At 36.6% G+C, this 19,864-nt stretch overlaps 1 protein-coding gene across 2 annotated transcripts in view; it reads right to left on the bottom strand.

Moving 5' to 3' along the window:
* Positions 1–18,000, bottom strand: part of LOC120471406 (low-density lipoprotein receptor-related protein 8) — an 89,026-nt gene extending 71,026 nt beyond the window's left edge. For both annotated transcript variants that reach the window (XM_039661219.2, XM_039661220.2), the window contains exons 1-2: positions 17,851–18,000; positions 17,213–17,344 (exon numbers count right to left, since the gene is read on the bottom strand). In XM_039661219.2, the coding sequence (XP_039517153.1) occupies positions 17,213–17,344; positions 17,851–17,917 (199 nt within the window). In that variant the 5' untranslated portion in view covers positions 17,918–18,000. The remainder of the gene's footprint in view (positions 1–17,212; positions 17,345–17,850) is intronic.
* Positions 18,001–19,864: the final 1,864 nt, after the last annotated feature.

The raw sequence follows: 19,864 nt of genomic DNA, 5'->3' as shown, positions 1-19,864 counted from the left end.
TTTAGTATACGCGGTTCATATGAACATGCAAATCAGCCCTGCCTCCACTCACTCACACCAGCTCAGTTAGCACCTAAGACTCAGTCTTATACTTTACTAAACTTCTTTATAAAAAAAAGATCCTATTCTTAAACAAGTCATTAATTTTTTGACAGTCGTGTCAAAGCTTCAGACTGCTCTTACATTTACATTTAGCTGACGCTTTCATCCGAAGCGACTTACAATTGCTATATATGTCAGAGATCACACGCCTCTGGAGCAACTAGGGGTTAAGTGTCTTGCTCAGGGACACATTGGCGTCTCACAGTGGATTCGAACCCAGGTCTCTCACACCAAAGACATGTGTCTTATCTACTGCACCATAACCAATCTCTGCTCTTAAGAGAATCTTTGAGAAGTTTTATACATATGTCCCCCTGATTCACTTCATAGGTTGGTGAGGATCTTTGCTTATAACTCTTTAACAAAGATTTTCAAATCTCTAAAGGAAATATGAATGGGGTAAAAAAATTGTGGAACTAAGGAATCAGAAGAATCAAGATCAGCTAGAAATCATTCACAATATTTTCAATATTGTAATAATAAAAATAGATTTCATTATTATTCATTGGAAATAGGATATGAAACAAAAGATATTAGCAAGCATAAGATAAAGAAACAGCAGTAGCTCTCACTCACAATAAGGTTGGAGACCTCCAGCCTACACGTTTTTGATCAAACACATAATGCTAGTTTAACCTCAGAATAAAGAGTCTGAGTGTGTGGATGTACGGTGTGTGCACATTTGATTAGTAAAGTACACACAACTGTGTGGGCTATTTCCAACAGACATGATTTAAACAGCCGTGTGCAAAGCCTTCAGCCTTCTTCTCAAAAAGCAGAGCACCTCCTTCACAACTGACAAAGATCCCTCCCTATTCGTAATAGCAAATTTGTCTCTCGGTCAACGCTAGATTTCGAGACAGTGTAATACTTCACTGTTGACAAATTGGTGGTAATTGTTAATCTGCGTTCTCCTGTCTTTCATCCTCTCAATATGTTTGCGATGAATGATGAAGAACAGCATTTCTTCTGCCACAGCTACTCTGTGGAGTCTGAGGGTGACATTAGATGGATTTTAACAGCTTTTAACACCTTTTCTTCTCTGGGCAGGTTACAGCCCTGTTTTCCTCAACAATGATGCATTTGGACTCTGTCTCCTGGAGGCAGAGCTCAGTGCAGCTTTGATCACCGAGCACAAGCCTCATGGGGGTCGGGCGGTGCTTGGCAGGGGGCACGCTGCCATCTGGTATTAGAGCTCAAACATTAGAGATGCACTAGAGTGAACCTTCAGAAGTCAGTACTGATGTTTGTTCTGCTCCTCAAGGCTAGATTTCACCTGTAACTGGATTAAGGATAGTTTTCCAGGTGGAGGAGGGAGCGACTCACCTTCTAGCCTTGGTTTCTAATAAGGCTCTCCTTTATAGGAACTTGCCATCACTTGATGGATTGGGTTTGGGACAATTTAGTACAGTTTAAATTAAGATTGGTCTTCAAGAAAAGTAGTAGTACTATTCTATATATATGCTGGTCTAACTGGGACTAGTCACAGCACTTGCATATTGTTGCCGTATTGTTAGTTTGATTGCTTCTATTTCTCTCCTCATTTGTAAGACGCTTTGTATAAAGGTCTAAAACATTTGAATGTGACAGAGGTAACATTTTAATATGTTGGTTTAATGCACATTCCCAGCAGGAGGGAATTGAAATGTCTGGTGATTGGGGCTAAAAAGGTTAATGCTCGACCATGCTTGAAAATAATGTAGCACCTACACTAAACCTAACGGATAGTGTTTGCAAACGCAAACATGAGTTGAAAACACATTTTCTGAAGAAGCCATTTTTACTGTTTCTATTTCAGATTTTTTTTTTTATCGTGACTCATGTTTCACAGCAATCTAACCTCCACATTGCAAGTGCAATGCTGTACCAGCTGCGCTACTGAACAAGTTTTCCACATTAGAAAAGCTGTATATAAGGAGCTAGTTATGATGCAAACATCAACATGTATTAGTTTACAAATCATGAGTTATGGTACAAGCGTTTTGAGGTCATATAATGTGGAATTGTGCAAGAAAATGTGTGAAAATAAGTTCTTTGATAATCTGCACCTATGTGCAAAGGGACAAAAGTTGTTAGTGTTTGTCTTGTGTTCATTTGATCTGCAAAAACAAAGCAAAATGTACACTGAGCAACGTATTTCAGGTTTTGCAGATATGTAGTCATATTTCTAATGAGTCTGTGTTGGTAGCTAGTATTATGTTGTAATGCTTAATATCTAAAACAACCTAATAAAATAATCAACCCGGTCTCATCCCAAGACGTCATATAACTGACGTTTTGGGACGTCTTTTGACCATACGTCAATATTCGCCTTTTTAGGGCCCCCTTAAACGTCGGTAGATGAGGTTATGGGATCCTAACTCTACCCCATACCTAAACCTAACCCTAAACCCTAACCCTTCACCTAACTGACGTTAAAGGTAAAGCGTCAGTTGTATGACGGCCCGGGATCGCCATCTACCGACGTTTAAGGGGGCCCTAAAAAGGCGGATATTGACGTATGGTCCAAATACGCCCCAAGACGTCAGTTATATGACTTTTTGGGATGAGACTGTGTTAAAATAATTAAACAGCTTTCGCTTTTGGGATTTAAGACAAGTTGGAGGTTATCCCTAACTTTAAGATACATTTTTGAATCAATTTAGGATATTTGTTCTTCTTAAGTTTTATCTTAAAGTCCCCCGTTGGTGAAAATCAAGCTTTTAATGTTGTTTATATGTCTATGAGGTGTTTTTAATAGGCTTTAAGACAAACCATGTGCAAATTCAATACAAAGTCAAGACCATTGCTGAGTATTTTCTCCCTAAAACTTCAATGAACCAAAGACTCAAAAACACGGTTTGAAATTGCTGGTGTTTCTGACGTCAGAAACTACCTTGTAACCAATCACGCCATTGTGTGATCGTCAACGAGTGGATCTCTGGCTGCATTTATACTGGCACAAACAATCTGATGTTTTACTCACACCTGACACAGACCGGAATTTGTTGCACGCGTATAAACACAAAAATCCGCTTGAGAACCGATTTTTCCGCATCCGATCTGTGCCACTTCCAAATGTGGTTTTAAATCGGATATCTGGACATCCGACCTATGTCTAAACATGCATATCCAATTCAGCTTCGAATTCTATGCTACCACAAGGCGAAGAAGACGACACGTTTATTCACAAAGATTGTTGTATTATGAGGCAGACGTGCCTTATAACACGAGGGATAATCATTGTGGTGTCCATGAAGATGTGAAAAAATAGGCATAAATATTATACGCCTGTTTAACACCCTGGGGACCAAGGTGTATTTGGGGTCCTTGAGATATTCTGACATGCCCTGACATTTGTGCTTTTTTAAGTTGCTTATAAACATATTAATAGCACAGGTGAAATTACACTGTATTTAGCACAAACAGGGCTACCATAATATGTGAGCAACATGTATGTACATGTTTGTATTTTTGAGAGAATATTGTTTATGCGTGGTTATTGAAAAAACTAAAAATGAAAGTTTCTGAAATAAGGCCATAACACACATACGAAATATGTGTCCACAAGAGTTTTGACTAATGGATGTTGTTGCCTAGAGTTTTTTCTTCACAGTGATCTGAAAATCATCCTGCCTTATCTTTCACATAAAACTGTAATTGTCAAAAACATTTTTTTTGTTTGCCAAGGCAATATGCGAATGGTCGTGAACAGGCCAGCCCTCATCAATTATAATTAGGTGATTCTCACCCGAGAGAGACAAAGACATGCATAATAATGAGCCTTTCCTTCAGGTGAGTCAGACAGGAAAAAATTGAAAGGACAACATACATACATATGGGCTATTGTGTAGAATTGGTTCAAAGTTAAGAGTTGGAAACATCTTGAAAACAAATTATTTTTCCATATAAAGTATTCTTTTTAAAGTAGGCCAATACGGTTTATCATACATATTTCAAAGTTAAGGATTCATTATTTTGATATGTGCATTGCATTAGCTTGCATTGGATAACAGTTGATTAGTTTATTTTTGACAAAACATACTATATATTTAACATATGAGCAGAAACTGTCTAACTAAGGCTTATTTGATATCTATTTTATAGTAAAAACTTTATAATTTATTTCGTCTGCCAGCAGACTATGCATCTGTGTGTTCGTTCACACACCCGATTCATATTTAAACAGTCTTTTTAGTTTTACAGATCATTATAGAACAAATCTCAGTAGTCGTCTGTCTGTGCGCACATTTAATATTTAAACAGTCTTTGTGCAGTTTACAGACACTATTCAATAACACGATTAGAACAAAGCACTTAAGAAAAAATGACTTACATCAGCTGTGCTCCTCGAAATGAAACAGGTAACTGAGGTAACTTTTCCAGGATTATTATGACAGTATTATTCCTCACAGCGCAGCAACACGAGCTAAAGGTTAGATTTGTGAAACTGGATGTTTTATCCAGCTGATGTGGGCGTTTTCATGGCTTGCCTCAACATTAGCGTTTGAATAGCGCGCGCTAGTGGGCGGGGTCACATTAACATGTCATACGCTATAATTAGGTGAAAGGAAAAAGACTGACATCTCTCTCTTTTCATACAGATTATACATCAACTGAGAATAGTTGCTTTTTTATATAAATTACTTCATTTAAAAGAAGAGAATTTCAGCTTCATAAAGAGAAATCTTTCGTGTCTTTGTGACAAGTATTTAATGAGTTACAGTTAATTTTTCGGACGCGTTTCAGATTTATTTTACGAAAACAAAAGGTTTTGATGTTTAAGAGTTATGTTAATTAGACTTAAAAAAGAAGACCCTCTATAGTTTATAACCATGTATTGATTTTATTTATATGACCATTAATGACAGAGTATTTTAAGTCTTTGTTGCAGCTATGTGAAAAAAAAAAAAAAAAAAAAAAAACGATCAAAACACGGGGACGCATTTTTGGTCCCCAGGGGGTTAATTGCACATTACGCCGAAACCACACCTATGAGTAATGTAGCTACTTCAGACCAACCCATTTTAGATTTGCGAGATCCACCTACAAAATTACTTGCGTTTCACATTTGATACTTGCGTTTCAGAGTGTTAAAATAGAGCCCATAGTGTAAATGCAGCCTCTGAGCTGGTGTGAGTGAGTGGAGGCAGGGCTCATTTGTATAATCATAGAACCATGTATACTAAATGAGGCAAGGGTGTAGAGTTAAATTCAAGCTATTTTAAAACATGATCAAATATTTTCAACAACAAAAAAGTCATTTGGGTGATAAAAGATGAGTTTAAAGGGATACAATCATTAACAGTGGGACTTATAGTAAAAAGATAAGAATATTCTTGAATGTGTTTGACCCTTTGATACCCACATAATACCCTTTATTCTTAAGTTAGAAAATATAGCAGTTAAGAAGAATTTATTGCTTAAGATGTTCTTTCTGAATCCAGTGCCTGGAGTTCTGAATTCCTTCCACATGTTGTAGATGGAATATACATTTACAGCTTTAACAAACCTTTGAATAGCATTCAGATCATTAAAAGTGCACTTAGACAGCACTACTATTAGAATGAGCATGGCTGAATAAGCATCAGAGAATGTTGGCAAACCAAAGAAGCTTTTTTTCACTTACATAATTAAGCCCGCTAGCAACAATGTGCCACAGTCGCAGACATACCGTTCATTTAGCATTAATACTAAATGGGTCAGTCATGATTAGGCCATTTATATGGCTATGTTCTGCTGAGTCACAATAAGTCAGATGTGCAAAGCAATGTAGTTTTCCGGCTGGCCCTCATTAGCATATGCCCAATAAGTCAATATTGTGGAAATAAAAAGACAATAAGTAGTTAGATTGCTTTCCAGTGTGCTGCTGTGCCACACACACACACACACACAAAAATCAGACAAGGCATTACAATGATGAAACTCTTTTCTAAATATTCCTGATGGGACATGTACAATTTCAGTGAGAAGTAATTTACCTTTCTACACTAAAAGCAAAAATGTCAATAAGAGGCGTGTATTAATTCATAGCCAGAAAACCTGTTACATCTCTTCAATAATGTGACAGAAAAAAGCATTTAAGCAGAACAATATTATAGATTCCTATTAAGCGCAATAGTTAACAAATAGTGAGTGGACAGACTGAGCCATCAGGATATTGTGTTCTCATAAAAAAGACTGTAGTACACTCTAATAAAAAATGGTGCTAAAGAGCACTAAAAGTGGTTCATTGGCTTGTAATCTTACAGGGGAACCACTTTAAGTGCCATATAGCACTTTTCTTTGTCAAATGGTGTTATGTAGAACCATAAGAGGTGCAATAGAGCACCTTAACCACCCCAGAGAACCACAGAAGAACCAAATTGGGATCAACAGGTTCTCGTGCTGCGTATAGCACCATGACCACTGCAAACAACCCCTGAAGAACCGCAGAAGAACCTTTTTTTTTTAGAGTGTACTGTAGTCAGTCAGTCTTTGATGTCTGCTGGGTTGTGGAGAATAGTTATTATTTTCTTTATCTCAAAAGAAATGAAAAATTCTGTCATCATTGAGATATTACATTTTCTCTAGTCTTTCGGCAGTTTTATCTCTATCGTTTCATTTCAATTCATATCAGTAATGAAACAAAGGATTTCAAGAGGGACAATCTATGTAAGAAGATAATTGTGGTATTTTGAGATAAATGTCCCGTATTGTATAAAATCGGAGAGATAACACAGATGGTAGTCAGTGGTGCTAAAAACACAACCTTTCAGAATAGCTACACTGATCTGTGCGTTATGAAGCTCTTAGTTTTATTGATTTTGAATGGCTAAAGCTAATAACATGGATCAGAGAATAATCACTGCAAATTCTTTGCAATTACATGTGAGCAGCAAAATGGCACAAACGCTATAATCATAACCTGATTTACCTCAAAACACACTCCATCTCAATGAAATTGAAATTGAAAATGAAAGCATATTTCAACCCAATATCAAAATAAAGCCTATATTTGTACTGTGACTTTATTTTCAAGACAATGAAGCACATTTCCCCCTCAAATTCCCATTGTTGTAATGTGAAAAAATAGAAGTATCAATACTTTAATGAGAAAAAAAAGACACAAGTTTAGATATCATGTTAATAGTGCCTTAGATATGCTGATTTAATAATAAAAAAACATTGTATTAGTCATTTAACCGTAATACGGTAGAAAAATTACTTCATAATAATAAGAAACATCATTAAGATTAATGTCAATTACAAAACAATACAAATAAAATATCCAGATACGTACACTAATGAGAATTTGGGAATTTAAATGGCCTTAATGTAAAGACAATAATGTCACAGTGTAAAAAATATTGATGGTCCTAAAAATAGGTTTCATTCTAAATTTTCTTTCTCTTACATTTAAGAGCTGGATAATTACACACGTTTTCATGACATTCACCCTCAAACACATCATATGGACCTGACCGGAGCACCAGTCGCCAGACACACAAAATGCATTGTTTTTTCTGCACCAACATCTACAAGCTGATTTATAGAAAACATTACATATATTTGAATTAAAAGGTCTCTCACAAGACTAAAATCCTAAATGTAAACAGACGCCTACTGTCTGAAAGATTTTCTCCAACAGTATAAACAGCATCATTTACATTTATGCATTTGGCAGACACTATAATCCAAAGCGACTTAGTGGGCATTCAAGCAGTGGTGTGTGGTGGTCCCCACTGTGTGTGTGTGTGTGTGTGTGTGTGGTTTTAACTTTAACTAGTTCAATGTAAATTCATATTAATTTCCATATTATGATGCACTGAATATACTGTGTGTGTATATATATATATATATATATATATATATATATATATATATTGTACCATATTGTACCATATTATATATTGTACCATATTATTATTAATTTAGCATCAATATGAACATGTTTACAATATATTAGACAGACAGACAGACAGACAGACAGACAGACAGACAGACAGACAGACAGACAGACAGACAGACAGACAGACAGACAGATAGATAGATAGATAGATAGATAGATAGATAGATAGATAGATAGTTTATGTATTGTAAACATGTTCATATTGATTCTAAATTAATAATAATATGGTACAATATACATATAATAACAGAAAAAGCAATGCTATTTATCTATTAGTCAATAACGCCTCTGTAAACACAACCATGGTCACGGGCAAAGAGGTGCAGCTTTTCATTTAACAGAGCTGAATAAAAATACTCTAAAAGTCAGCTCTCTCACAGATCATTATTTCAAGATCGTTTTGATTCATTTTGATGTGACCGAAAGTGATGATGATATATGAGTGGATGGGCAGTTTACTTTCCAATGATTCTGTCCATTTCAACAGTCTGACCCAGATTTTTGGAACCTTTATGAACATGATAGGCGAGCATTATCACAATTGCAGGGTAATGAGCCAGATATATAGCGTGATTGCCAGGTTTTACTGCAACTCCAAAGGCGTACCAATGCAGTATACAAACCACTGCAGTTTCCAGATGAAAGGAACAATAGAGGCAGTAAAACACCAACATATTTCCAAGTATTGCTTTTCACACAAAATTATGATTCCAGAGATAGGTTAGCAATTAATCAAGACATATTTGCGCACGGTTTCTTGTATAATACTATGTTATAACCTCAGAATACTTTTATATTGATGTTTGCATCACATAACCAGCTCCATATACATGGCTTTACTAACGCGGTAAACTTACTCAGTTGGAACAGAATTGCACTTGTGGTGCGAAGGTAAAAAGAGCAAACTAAAATGACATGATTGCTTCAGCAAATGCATTTTTATCTCACATTTGCTTTAATTAACACTATCGGGTATCTTCTGGGTTTAGTGTAGGTGTTATTTGCAAACGCGATAGAGCATTCACTTTTCAGCGTTACATTTAATTCCCGAGTTGCCGTACACGCAACAACAACCAACATAAATAATCAAACACTGCCAACGTTTCAGATCAAACTGAACAAGCTTTTAGCGCCATTCACTGGACATTTCACTTTGAGACTGTCGTAATTTCATTGTGCAGAAATGTCGCAACAGGCACGTTTTTCCAAAGAGCCTGGTTTGTATGCATTGGGTAAATTGGTATGAGCTGATTCCATCCTATTCCTTGATGTCAACGTTAAGCTCTCCTGCTCAGCATCCACTAATCTTCCCGCAGCATCACCCTGACTAATCACAGATAATGTGTGGATTTGAACCACTGAGTTCCTAATGGCAACATCGGGGCGCTGGCTCATGAACCCAGATGACACAGGAGGGGAAGACACCTCTCAGACGGATAATCTGCCGTAGGGATAAGGAGACTTGGTTAGCTCAAAACACTAACTCCACAGAGGCCTGACACTTGTGGGTAAAGGACATATCATGGATTTTCCTTTCTCATTTAAAAGACAATGCATTGAAACTAAAAGTTCAAAATGCAGAGCCTCAGTCTACTATGGCAGTTTAAAGTGATAGTTCACACCCAACAACGGAAATGTTGTCATTGTTTTTTCACGCTTATGTCACCCTATGATTTTCTTTCTTCTGCAGAACACAAAAAATATATATTTTGAAGAATGTTGACAGCCAAACCATTTTGATGGCCATTAGGGGCTTTCGCAACGGGTAGCATTCGCACCGCCAGTAGGAACTCAAAAAGTGACGCAAGCCGCACTTGTTGTGAAATGCCTTGCAGGTGGTCTCACCTGTGTTTATAACTTTATAATTCATATGCTATAATTTAGACTGACTTGTAATATTTTGTTAGGAAGGTATATCAAATGCTCTAGAGGCGAAAGGGTTGGAACTTGGTAATTGTCTTTTCAACCCGGTCTCATCCCAAGACGTCATATAACTGACGTTTTGGCACGTCTTTTGACCATACGTCAATATTCGCCTTTTTAGGGCCCCCTTAAACGTCGGTAGATGAGGTTATGGAATCCTAACTCTACCCCAGACCTAAACTTAACCCTAAACCTAACCCGTCACCTAACTGACGTTAAAGGTAAAGCGTCAGTTGTATGACGGCCCGGGATCGCCATCTACCGACGTTTAAGGGGGCCCTAAAAAGGCGGATATTGACGTATGGTCAAAATACGTCCCAAAACGTCAGTTATATGACTTTTTGGGATGAGACTGTGTTAGTCTTTTCGGTAAAGTCAAAATTATGGGGAATGTCTTCTAACTCTATAATAAGAATGCAGACATCCCATGAGACTTTTATCATTATTAGGATCTTTGCTCTTCATCTTCTACAGAAATCCTTCAGAGACGTTTCTTTTCAATAAAATTATCTTTTTTTTTAGTCCAATCTGTTTTGAATTACTCCTGTTTTCTTATTCCCTTTCATTCTCCTCAAAATGTCAAATCTTACATCTTACTCTTCTCTGGTTTTGCTGTGAGTGGCTTTTTTGAGTGGCTTTCCACCATTCTATGAGTGGGAGTCTGCACACAAACAGGGCTCGCACTCAAGCCAAATACAAAAGTTTTTTTTTTTTTGGTAGATGGAGGGAAAAGCCTCTTGAGGTGCCCACAGATGGGGGCTACAGCTGCGCCGAGGCCGTGTAGGGTTGCGGTGCAATAGTGATTGTAAAAGGGCTGTATTTCAGTATCACTTGTCATCCACTATTAGTTACAGTGTATCATTGGAAAGCATTACTTCTGTGTAAGCATTCCTGTGAACCTGTTTGAAACAGCCAATCAGTGCCGTTAAATTTAATATTCAGGATCGTTTGGAAATGCTGTTTTTCTGCGCAGCATGAAACACAGAAACGCATATGAACGTTCACATTATGATTGCCACTGAGTCTGAGACGAAGGAAACCTTCCTGCCTCCTCTGTCGTTATTGTATATACTAAATCACCTCCCAAAATTGCCACAGCTTTGAAATACATTAAAACGCTTTGCTCTTGACAAAAAGAGAATGCTCATTTCCGCATACGCAACACGTATGGTGTGATGAATAATGAATAAGTATTGTCTTATGAATAATTCTGACTGGTTTTCTTCCCCTTGGATGAAAATGAGGAAAATATGGGAGAGCATTTTGTGGGAATTAAATAAAAAGGGGATCAACAATATTGGCAAAGCTCAACACTTTGTTTCTGTGCCAGTTTTTAGTGGAACAAGGTGTTGATATTTGGATCACAATCAAATGCATGTGTCCAGTCATATCGCCCAAAAATATGATAAGAATACACTTGAGAAGTAGATTACTGAAGAAATTACTAGTCTAACCATATGGTGCTTCAGGAACCAAAAATGTGCCAAAAGTAATAGTAATAAATGACCATGTTTTTGTATGCTAAACAACTATGGGTCATTCCCGCTCCTTGCCAAGTCTGCATTTATTTGTTTTTCCAAAATGAATTAAAAAAAATAAATAAATAAAAAATTATTACCGTGATGGCAAGGCTGAATTTTCAGCAGAAATATTTCGGTAACACTTTACAATAAGGTTCATTAGTTAACATTAGTAAATGCATTAACTAACATGAACTAACGATGAGCAATGCATTAGTTACAGTGTTTATTAATCTTTGTTAATGTTAGTTAATACAAATACAGCTATTCATTGTGCGTTCATGTTAGTTCACAGTCCATTAACTAATGTTAACTAATACAACCTTTGATTTTAATAACGTATTAGTAAATGTTGGAATTAATATTAACTAAGATTAATAAATGCTGAAGAAGTATTGTTCACATATTGTACATGTTAACTAATGTAGTTAACTAATGTTAACTAATGAACCTTATTGTAAAGTGTTACCATTATTTCTTATCACACACAATGTCTTTACTATCACTTTTGATCAGTTTAAAGCATCCCTCTTAATAAAAGAATTAACATCCTTAAACAAAAAATCGTACTGGCCCCAAACTTTTAAAGGTCCCATGACATGAATTTTTCACTTTCTGAGGTTTTTTAACATTAATATGAGTTCCCCTAGCCTGTATATGGTCCCCCAGTGGCTAGAAATTTCAATCGGTGTAAACCGAGTTTTGGCTATCTTTCTCTGCCTTTGAGAAAATGAAAGCTCTGACGATCTTGAATATCCTCCATATGACATCACTCAGAGGAAAGGTAACCTCCCCTTTCTCTGCTTTGCCCGCCCAGAGAATGTGGCTCACCCATGAGAAAATGAGCTTTGAGATTTGATTTTTTCCTCGAGATATCATGGCTTGCAAACGAGCGAAGCATGGCAGTTGATCAGTCTTCGGCTGTACAAATGAACACAAAAGTATTTTTTAGTTCCTTCATCTAAGCCTCTGAAGAAACAATGGGTTAATTTTATTTTCTCTGGAAATGGAAATGTTTATTTTTTCTTCCCAAAGTTTTGTATGGTACAAACATTTCACCGATGACTGGTTCATTAACTTGGGCCAATACAGAGCTGGCCTCGATGAATGTCTGAAAATAAATCGCAACAATTTCTGATGTGTAGCCGAATTGTTCAAGTCCAGACAGGTAAGTTAATCTTTCTATCAAAATCGTTCAATACGGTTTATGCACCAGTTAGTCAAGCCAGTGACTAAAATATCAACTTCACATCGTTTCTTTTAGTAGGATGAAAATAATCTTATTTAAATTGTGAACAAATTATACAGAAAGCGAACACACAGCTTTCCACAGAGCGCGAGTTTATCTGGACAACTCTTTATGAAATCAATGATGCACGTTACAATGCACAACGAAGCTGTACTGTATCATCATGTTTGCATTGGTGAAAGCATTAGAGAGAGTGCAGAGACTCCGTTACAAACATAAGATCTTCATTCTCGCGATCAACAAACTGTCATCTGCTTGCTTAATGCTCATCACGGCAAAATGTATGTGATGGGAATAGATCTAAATACTTGAAAAACTTCTCACGATTTGTTAATCTCGATAGACGTAAAAGTAATAGCTGTAGTAAAAGTATTCGAGAGAGTTTCACATGTAATATATAGCTATTTCATATGCAACCATGTCAGCCAATCACAGCAGTGGCCAGTTGCACTGAATCCCACAGCAGACACGCCCCTTCAAACAGAGTGTCAAATCAGAGGCTAAAATCAGGCTAGGAAAAATGCCATTTATTTTATTTAATGATGACTATTTTTGATCTAAAAAAAACATACTAACATTAAAAGGGCAACCCAGGAAACATTATAAAATAATCAAATAACCCCATGTCATGGGACATTTAACAGTAGTGCATATGTATTTCTGAAATGACAACTCTCGGAGTGTTTGTCATGGTAATGGACAATGTTACTGACATGTTTGGTCTTGGCAGAACAGATCTGCTATGCTGCTGCTGTTGTTATTATTGCTGCTGCTGTGAGCGAGTAGGAAATGCTGCTGTTGTACAAATTAGCATATACTTGAATGGACTATGTGCACGTTAGCATATGCTAGTTCCGGCTGCGAAACCGATATGGGGTGTCTAGTTTCCGGTAGCCTGATGGACGACGTAGAGGATGTATGTTTCTCCAGATGTCTTGAACATTTGCCGAATATTACAGTCGATTATGTTCATCGACTGGCTAATGATTTTCCTCCAGCTCCCCAGAGCAAGAGAGAAGGGGTTTAAATATTACATTTCTCAGTATTTGCATCATTTTGAAGGGAACGTTAAGTCACAACAACATCCATGCTCAGACTGATCTCATGAAATTGCGTATGTATGACACGTATCACGTATTTTTGGCATGCTATCAACACGCATAATCTCTTTTCAGCGTGTTTATGAATACCGTTGACTTAACGTTATTATTGTATATATATATATATATATATATATATATATATATATACACAGTGTATATATATATATAGCATATGACCTACCTCAACCCCAACCTACCCGTCACTCCTACCATCCTAGGAAAAAATAAATATCGCTCCCCAGATGTAGATCTACATTTTGTTTTGTTTCGCTCGGACATTTGACGGCGTGTACATACGCGGTACACGTGGAATCACTCGGACATTAATGTTGCCATGCTACGTGCTCAAGCTATGCGATTTGGTAACTGTTCTCTCTATACATTATAAAAAGCGAAATCATGCGTTAGAAAGTGCATTTTCCAGAACAGTTTGTGTTGGCCATTGTTTTGTTTATGATGTTCAGAGGCTATGTTGTTGACAACCACTATCGTCATATAGATCAGTGTTGACAACCACTAACGTTATACATGTCATACAGGGAGTAAAGGTATCCGACGTTGGTTCGTTCGTTATCAAGTTAGGCTGTTTAACACATATTAGGCTGTTCACACATATTTCTAAACAGGTCTCCCTTTCAAAATAGGTTCTAAACCCAGGGGCTTCTCCTGGTTAAAGGGTATAATATAATAAATAATTAGTAGCCTAAAAACTTCCTTCTAGTTGTCATGGATACGCAACGCTCCACTCTGTGAAGCGAATGCTTGGGTGCGGTGACAAAATGTGAAATATCGTTTACTTTTCACAATGCAGCAGCGCCTGGCTCCACCCAAATATGAGTGAAAACTGTGTTGGTTGACTTGACAATGAACAAACGAACATAGTTTTAGACAAATATATTTAGATAGCTAAGCTTTAGATAGCCGGTCCACTGATGTAGGATGTAAACAACGGCAACCGGAACCGAAGTACCCAACATCCGCCCTCAAGGCGGAAGTTAGCATTTTTCTCGTGCACATAGTCAATTACCCATAGCAGACAGAGCTGGGGAAGATGGAGGGTTTCTAAAAGTGTGCTGCAACTGCTAAGGCAATGCTAACTAAGTATTTGAAGGTTGAACAGCGAACTGATACAGCAAGAACCAATCAGCTGTGCCCAATAGATAATGGTGTGATTGTAAGCAGATTAAGAAAAGAAGCCTGCGCCATCTAGTGTTGAATGAAAGAATTTATATATATATATATATATATATATATATATATATATTCAAATTACCAAATATTCTAACTAAATAACTTAAAAGTTACTGAATTACTAACTAAAAAATCTATTACTGTATGGTGCTTCGGTTGGGCCAAAAGTAATGTAATGAAGAGTAATGTACAGTAATGCATTTCTATGTTGGATTTTTGACTAAGACATTTTTGTTTATTTTGTGTACACTCAACGATACCCAAAGTAAAATCTGAGTCCTAAAACAAAGCCGCTTCTATACTTAATGCGCTGCTTTTCACAATTATCACTTCTGATGCAATTTACACTCTTAGTTTTATATTATTAATAATTTCATACTGCAGAAAGATAGTTCAGCACTCAATAAGCCTGGCAAATATGACTCATCCTTATGACAAATGATCAAACGGCTGCATGAGGGCAGGTCACGAATCATTTTAATCATGAACACGGCACACGATTTTACGTGTACGCATGGCCTTGTCATGCATTAGAGGCGGATGTATAGACAGTGTGCAGATGTATCTGTTGGATTTGACATGGGGGTTGGGATGGTTGTGTAGGGGGAGGATAAAAGGGACATGGGGGGGGAGGACGAAAGAGCATCAGGGGAATCCGTTAGGGCAGAGGTCAGCTGTGTCTGTGCCAATAGTTGTTTAAACAAGGTGTGTATTTATATACAAGAATATATTTATGTAGTTGTAACGCCAAAACCAAGCTCAGTTTTAAATAGCTTCATTTAAATTCTGTTCTATAAAATAAATATATATAAAAAACCTATAAATATACCATAATAAATACATATTTTTATTAATACCTTATACACAAATTAAACTGTTTTGTTGTCCAGACAAAAAAAAACTTTTGATATACCTAATTTTGTATTACAGGTTAATAAAGTGGAGAACATTTCCTGTTCTGGCAGATAGGATCCCACATGGACGTGTTACATAGCTTGGATACAATAACTTCAGACTGCATGACTGCGCTTTGTTGAGAGCAATTGAAGGATCAGTCAAAACAGTAAACTCAACAGGCCCATGGTGTGGTGACACATAAACTGCTTAGGAAAACAAGCGCTCCTTTTGGCCTGTTTTAGCTTAGAGCCACTGGAAAAAACCTGACGCAACGAGGCAAGACGCACTTGACAAATAAGGGAAAAGTTACGGTACTGAACACATATACATGGCCTGTTCTTGTACTGCAATTAACCACCTAATAAAAAAACGATGCATGGAATGCCTTGCTGGATGAATTTCACCATTTTTTGTTTGCATATTTATGCTCGGTAAACAGTAAAATCAGGTGCAATAAGTTTAAAATTTGGGTACTCTTCAGGTATGTGAACATGCAAATGGATACTGTTATATACACTACTGTTCAAAAGTTTGGGGTCAGTATATATATATATATATTAATTAGAAATTAAAACTTTATTCCAGTAAGGAAGCATTAAATTGATCTAAAGTGACAGTAAAGACATTTATAATGTTACAAAGGTTTTCTATTTCAAATTAATGCTGTTCTTTGGAACTTTCTATACATTAAAGGATCCTTAAAAGCAATTTTCACATTAAGCAGCACAACTGTTTGTTTCCAACCTTAATAATAATAAGAATTGTTTGTTTGCTTGAGCATTAAATGATTTCTGAAGGATCATGTGACACTGAAGACTGGAGTAATGATGCTGAAATTACAGCTTTACCATCACAGGAATAAATTACATTTTTAAAAAATATGTATTCAATTAGAAATCGGTTATTTTAAATTGTGATATTTCACAATATTATTGTTTTAAATGTATTATCAAAAATACAGCCTTGGTGACTTATTTCAAAAATATAAACGAATCTTACTGACCCCAGCATTTGCAAAGTGGTGTATATTGTAGATACATGTCTCTACCATAGACTGTAAAAGGTCTCTATATTACAAAAATCGACATTTAACAAATATTCTGTGAAGAATAACTGGAGTGAAGAGTGTGACAACAACATCTATTAGCTACTCATTCACTAACATGAAACTAATTCAAAAAGGCTTTTGAAATAATTGATTATAGCTTTTGGTGCTAATCAGTTATTATTTGAAAGTCACTCAAACAAAGAAGTAATGCTTTGGACTGATTTTGACATCTCGTTCTGCACGGCTGCTGTTCCCACACACACACACACACGCACGCACACTATGTCAGTGAGAGTAAACGCTACTCACGGCAGTTTTCCTCATCGCTGTTGTCAGAGCAGTCATCATCATCATCGCATCTCCATATGGTGGGAATACATCTCATGTTGTTACACTGAAACTGTCCATCCTCGCACTCCGTCTCAGTGCCAGTTTCGGTACCTGAGAACAACAGTGAAGAGAATTACATTTGCTCTTCCACTCAAACCACTAAAACCTGCAACCATTAGCTACATGAAAGGAGCGCAATATATCTACTACTGCACAATAACACATGACTGAACCGAGCAAATCCAAACACAATGTGCTTTGACCAGCAATTACTACACGCGCACTTCAATGAAGCCATGACAAAGAAAACGAAAAACACACACTCAAACCTTTCTTTCATTCCTATTTCAGACAAAAATGTTTCTGTTAGGATGGGTACGAATATGAAACAATAAATTCATGCTGCGGCATCATCAACCTTTAATATTTTACTCGTGCAAACTAGATTATTTAATCAAGTGCTGTGTTTGTTTATAGAAATGTGGAAACAAGGCTGCCCGCGTAGAACAAGTGTTTCGTCTCGCGCATCCCCTAAATAACCAACACAGCATTATTCACAGTCTATTAAATGGGCTTCTGATTATTTCACGTCCGAAAAAAAAGAGAATACAACAAACCTTTGGCTAAGTATAATTCCGAAAGTAAGAAATGAAAAAATAATAATTTCCCAATTTCTGTCCACATTTCCGAAACGGGTTGGTGTGTTCATCCACAAACAAAAGCGTGTCCGGATGGCGTCGCTCCTTCACTGAATCTCCAATAGATTCACTGGCAATTTGAATCAATGACGACATCAAACGTAAGCGAGTATGAATAACTGCACTGAAGGATAGTGTGCCATCAAACATGCTAGATAGAATCAGAATATGAGGCATGATGGAGTCAATGCAATAACAATTATGGTATTATTATTATGTAGAGATTTTTTTTTTGTCATCATTTAAAACCTTAGTTTACAAGTTCCCCAATTTCATTTATTTATTTATTTAGCCAGCCAGCCAGTTTATTTTATATAAAATAAATATTTTCTTTTTATTTAAAATAGTGTTTACATTTACGTCTGTTATATATAACGTTATTGTTTAATTTTTTTATATACATAAAAAGAGTAACATGTAGGCTAACTGTTATGAATGAATGAATGAATGAATGGTAGAGATTTTTGGCAAGAATAATAACAAGAATAAATTTCATTATATTTATTAATTTCACTGATGCTAAAGTGACTAACAGTACAGTTCATTTAATCTATATATTATATATTTTTTCCTGTGAATTTCCAAACTTTGAAAACAGACATTGAGCGCATGAACAAATAAGGGTACATTTACATGACAACGATGCACTAAAAACAGGAACATTTTTCCTTTGCGTTTTGTGTACTGATAACAATGATGTCAAAACGATCCCGTTCACAGATCCCGAAACAACTAAACGCTGTATTCTGCTGCCAGGCCAGTAGTTGGCGATGTCACTTGGTAAAGATACGCTACGCGCCTGTAGACTGAACACGTAACACGCATGTACATGACATCACCGTTTTCACAAATTCGTGTTATTGTAGTTTGCGTTTTCAGGCTTCCAAAACGCTTGCCGCGTAAATGAACGTCCAAAACGCATAAAAAGTTTTTAGTTGAAAATGGTGTCGTGTAAACGCCCCGCCCCCTTAGCCTAAAAATCTCATGAAACAGCACCACCCTTCCGGTATGTTCACGTGCATATCCTCAAAAAGCGAATCACCCTGAAGCAATATACAGAAAGGAAGCAAGGCAGAAGAAGTAGCCTATGAGATGATCAGTTTTTAAATTGCATTAATTATAACCCTTTTTAGGATAATGGGGTTAGGTGACCTTGTAAAAGAGTTACAGTAATATAGACTGCATCTGTGGCACTGTGCCAGCATGAACAATTCTGTCAGTCAAAACTAGGCCATGAGCGACCCTGACAGGATAATCAGTCATTTTAATAGTAAGATGGGGCTGAACTCAACCCCCTCCCCCGACTGCTTAACTGTGAATGTAGCCAACCACAGCGAAGTAAATGTACAGGGTCAAAGACCCTATTGTCATGTAACCAGATTATGTAAACTGGCAGCCAATCCACTTTAGGGATACACACAAAATGCCACTGAAAGAAAATATACGGAACAAGTTTAAAAATAAAATTTGAGCAGATGCTTTGAAAAAAAGTTTTACCTAATTGCACCTAGATCAGAATACACATGTATTCAAATGAATCAATGTGGTATTTTGTAAACTAATGAGGAACAATTAGATGCTGCATTGTGTGAACTATAAGTGAACCAAACTGAAACCAAAAGACTGGATGTCTTTTTAAAGCTCTGTGTAGCAGAGAAATAGATGAAGATGTCAGAATTTGACTATTCAGGGTTGCCCATCTGGTTACCAACATTATTTAAAATAGCATCTTTTGTGCTCAACAGAAGAAAGAAACACATTCAGGTTTGGAACAACATGAGAGTGAGTGATGACAACATTTACATTTTGGGGTGAATTATCCCTTTAACCAGCAATCAGTCTTACTTAAATTATACTGATCTGGCATTCTGGCTTTTTAGGTAATTTCCCAGATAGCACAAGTCTATTTGATGTGATTTTTACATCTGGAAAA

This window comes from Pimephales promelas, chromosome 5, assembly GCF_988280905.1.
Source record: "Pimephales promelas chromosome 5, fPimPro1.hap1.1, whole genome shotgun sequence".
In the NCBI taxonomy this organism is placed as follows: domain Eukaryota; kingdom Metazoa; phylum Chordata; class Actinopteri; order Cypriniformes; family Leuciscidae; genus Pimephales; species Pimephales promelas.
The sequence above is the reverse complement of the archived record's forward strand: the minus strand, read 5'-3'. Positions and strand labels throughout refer to the sequence as shown.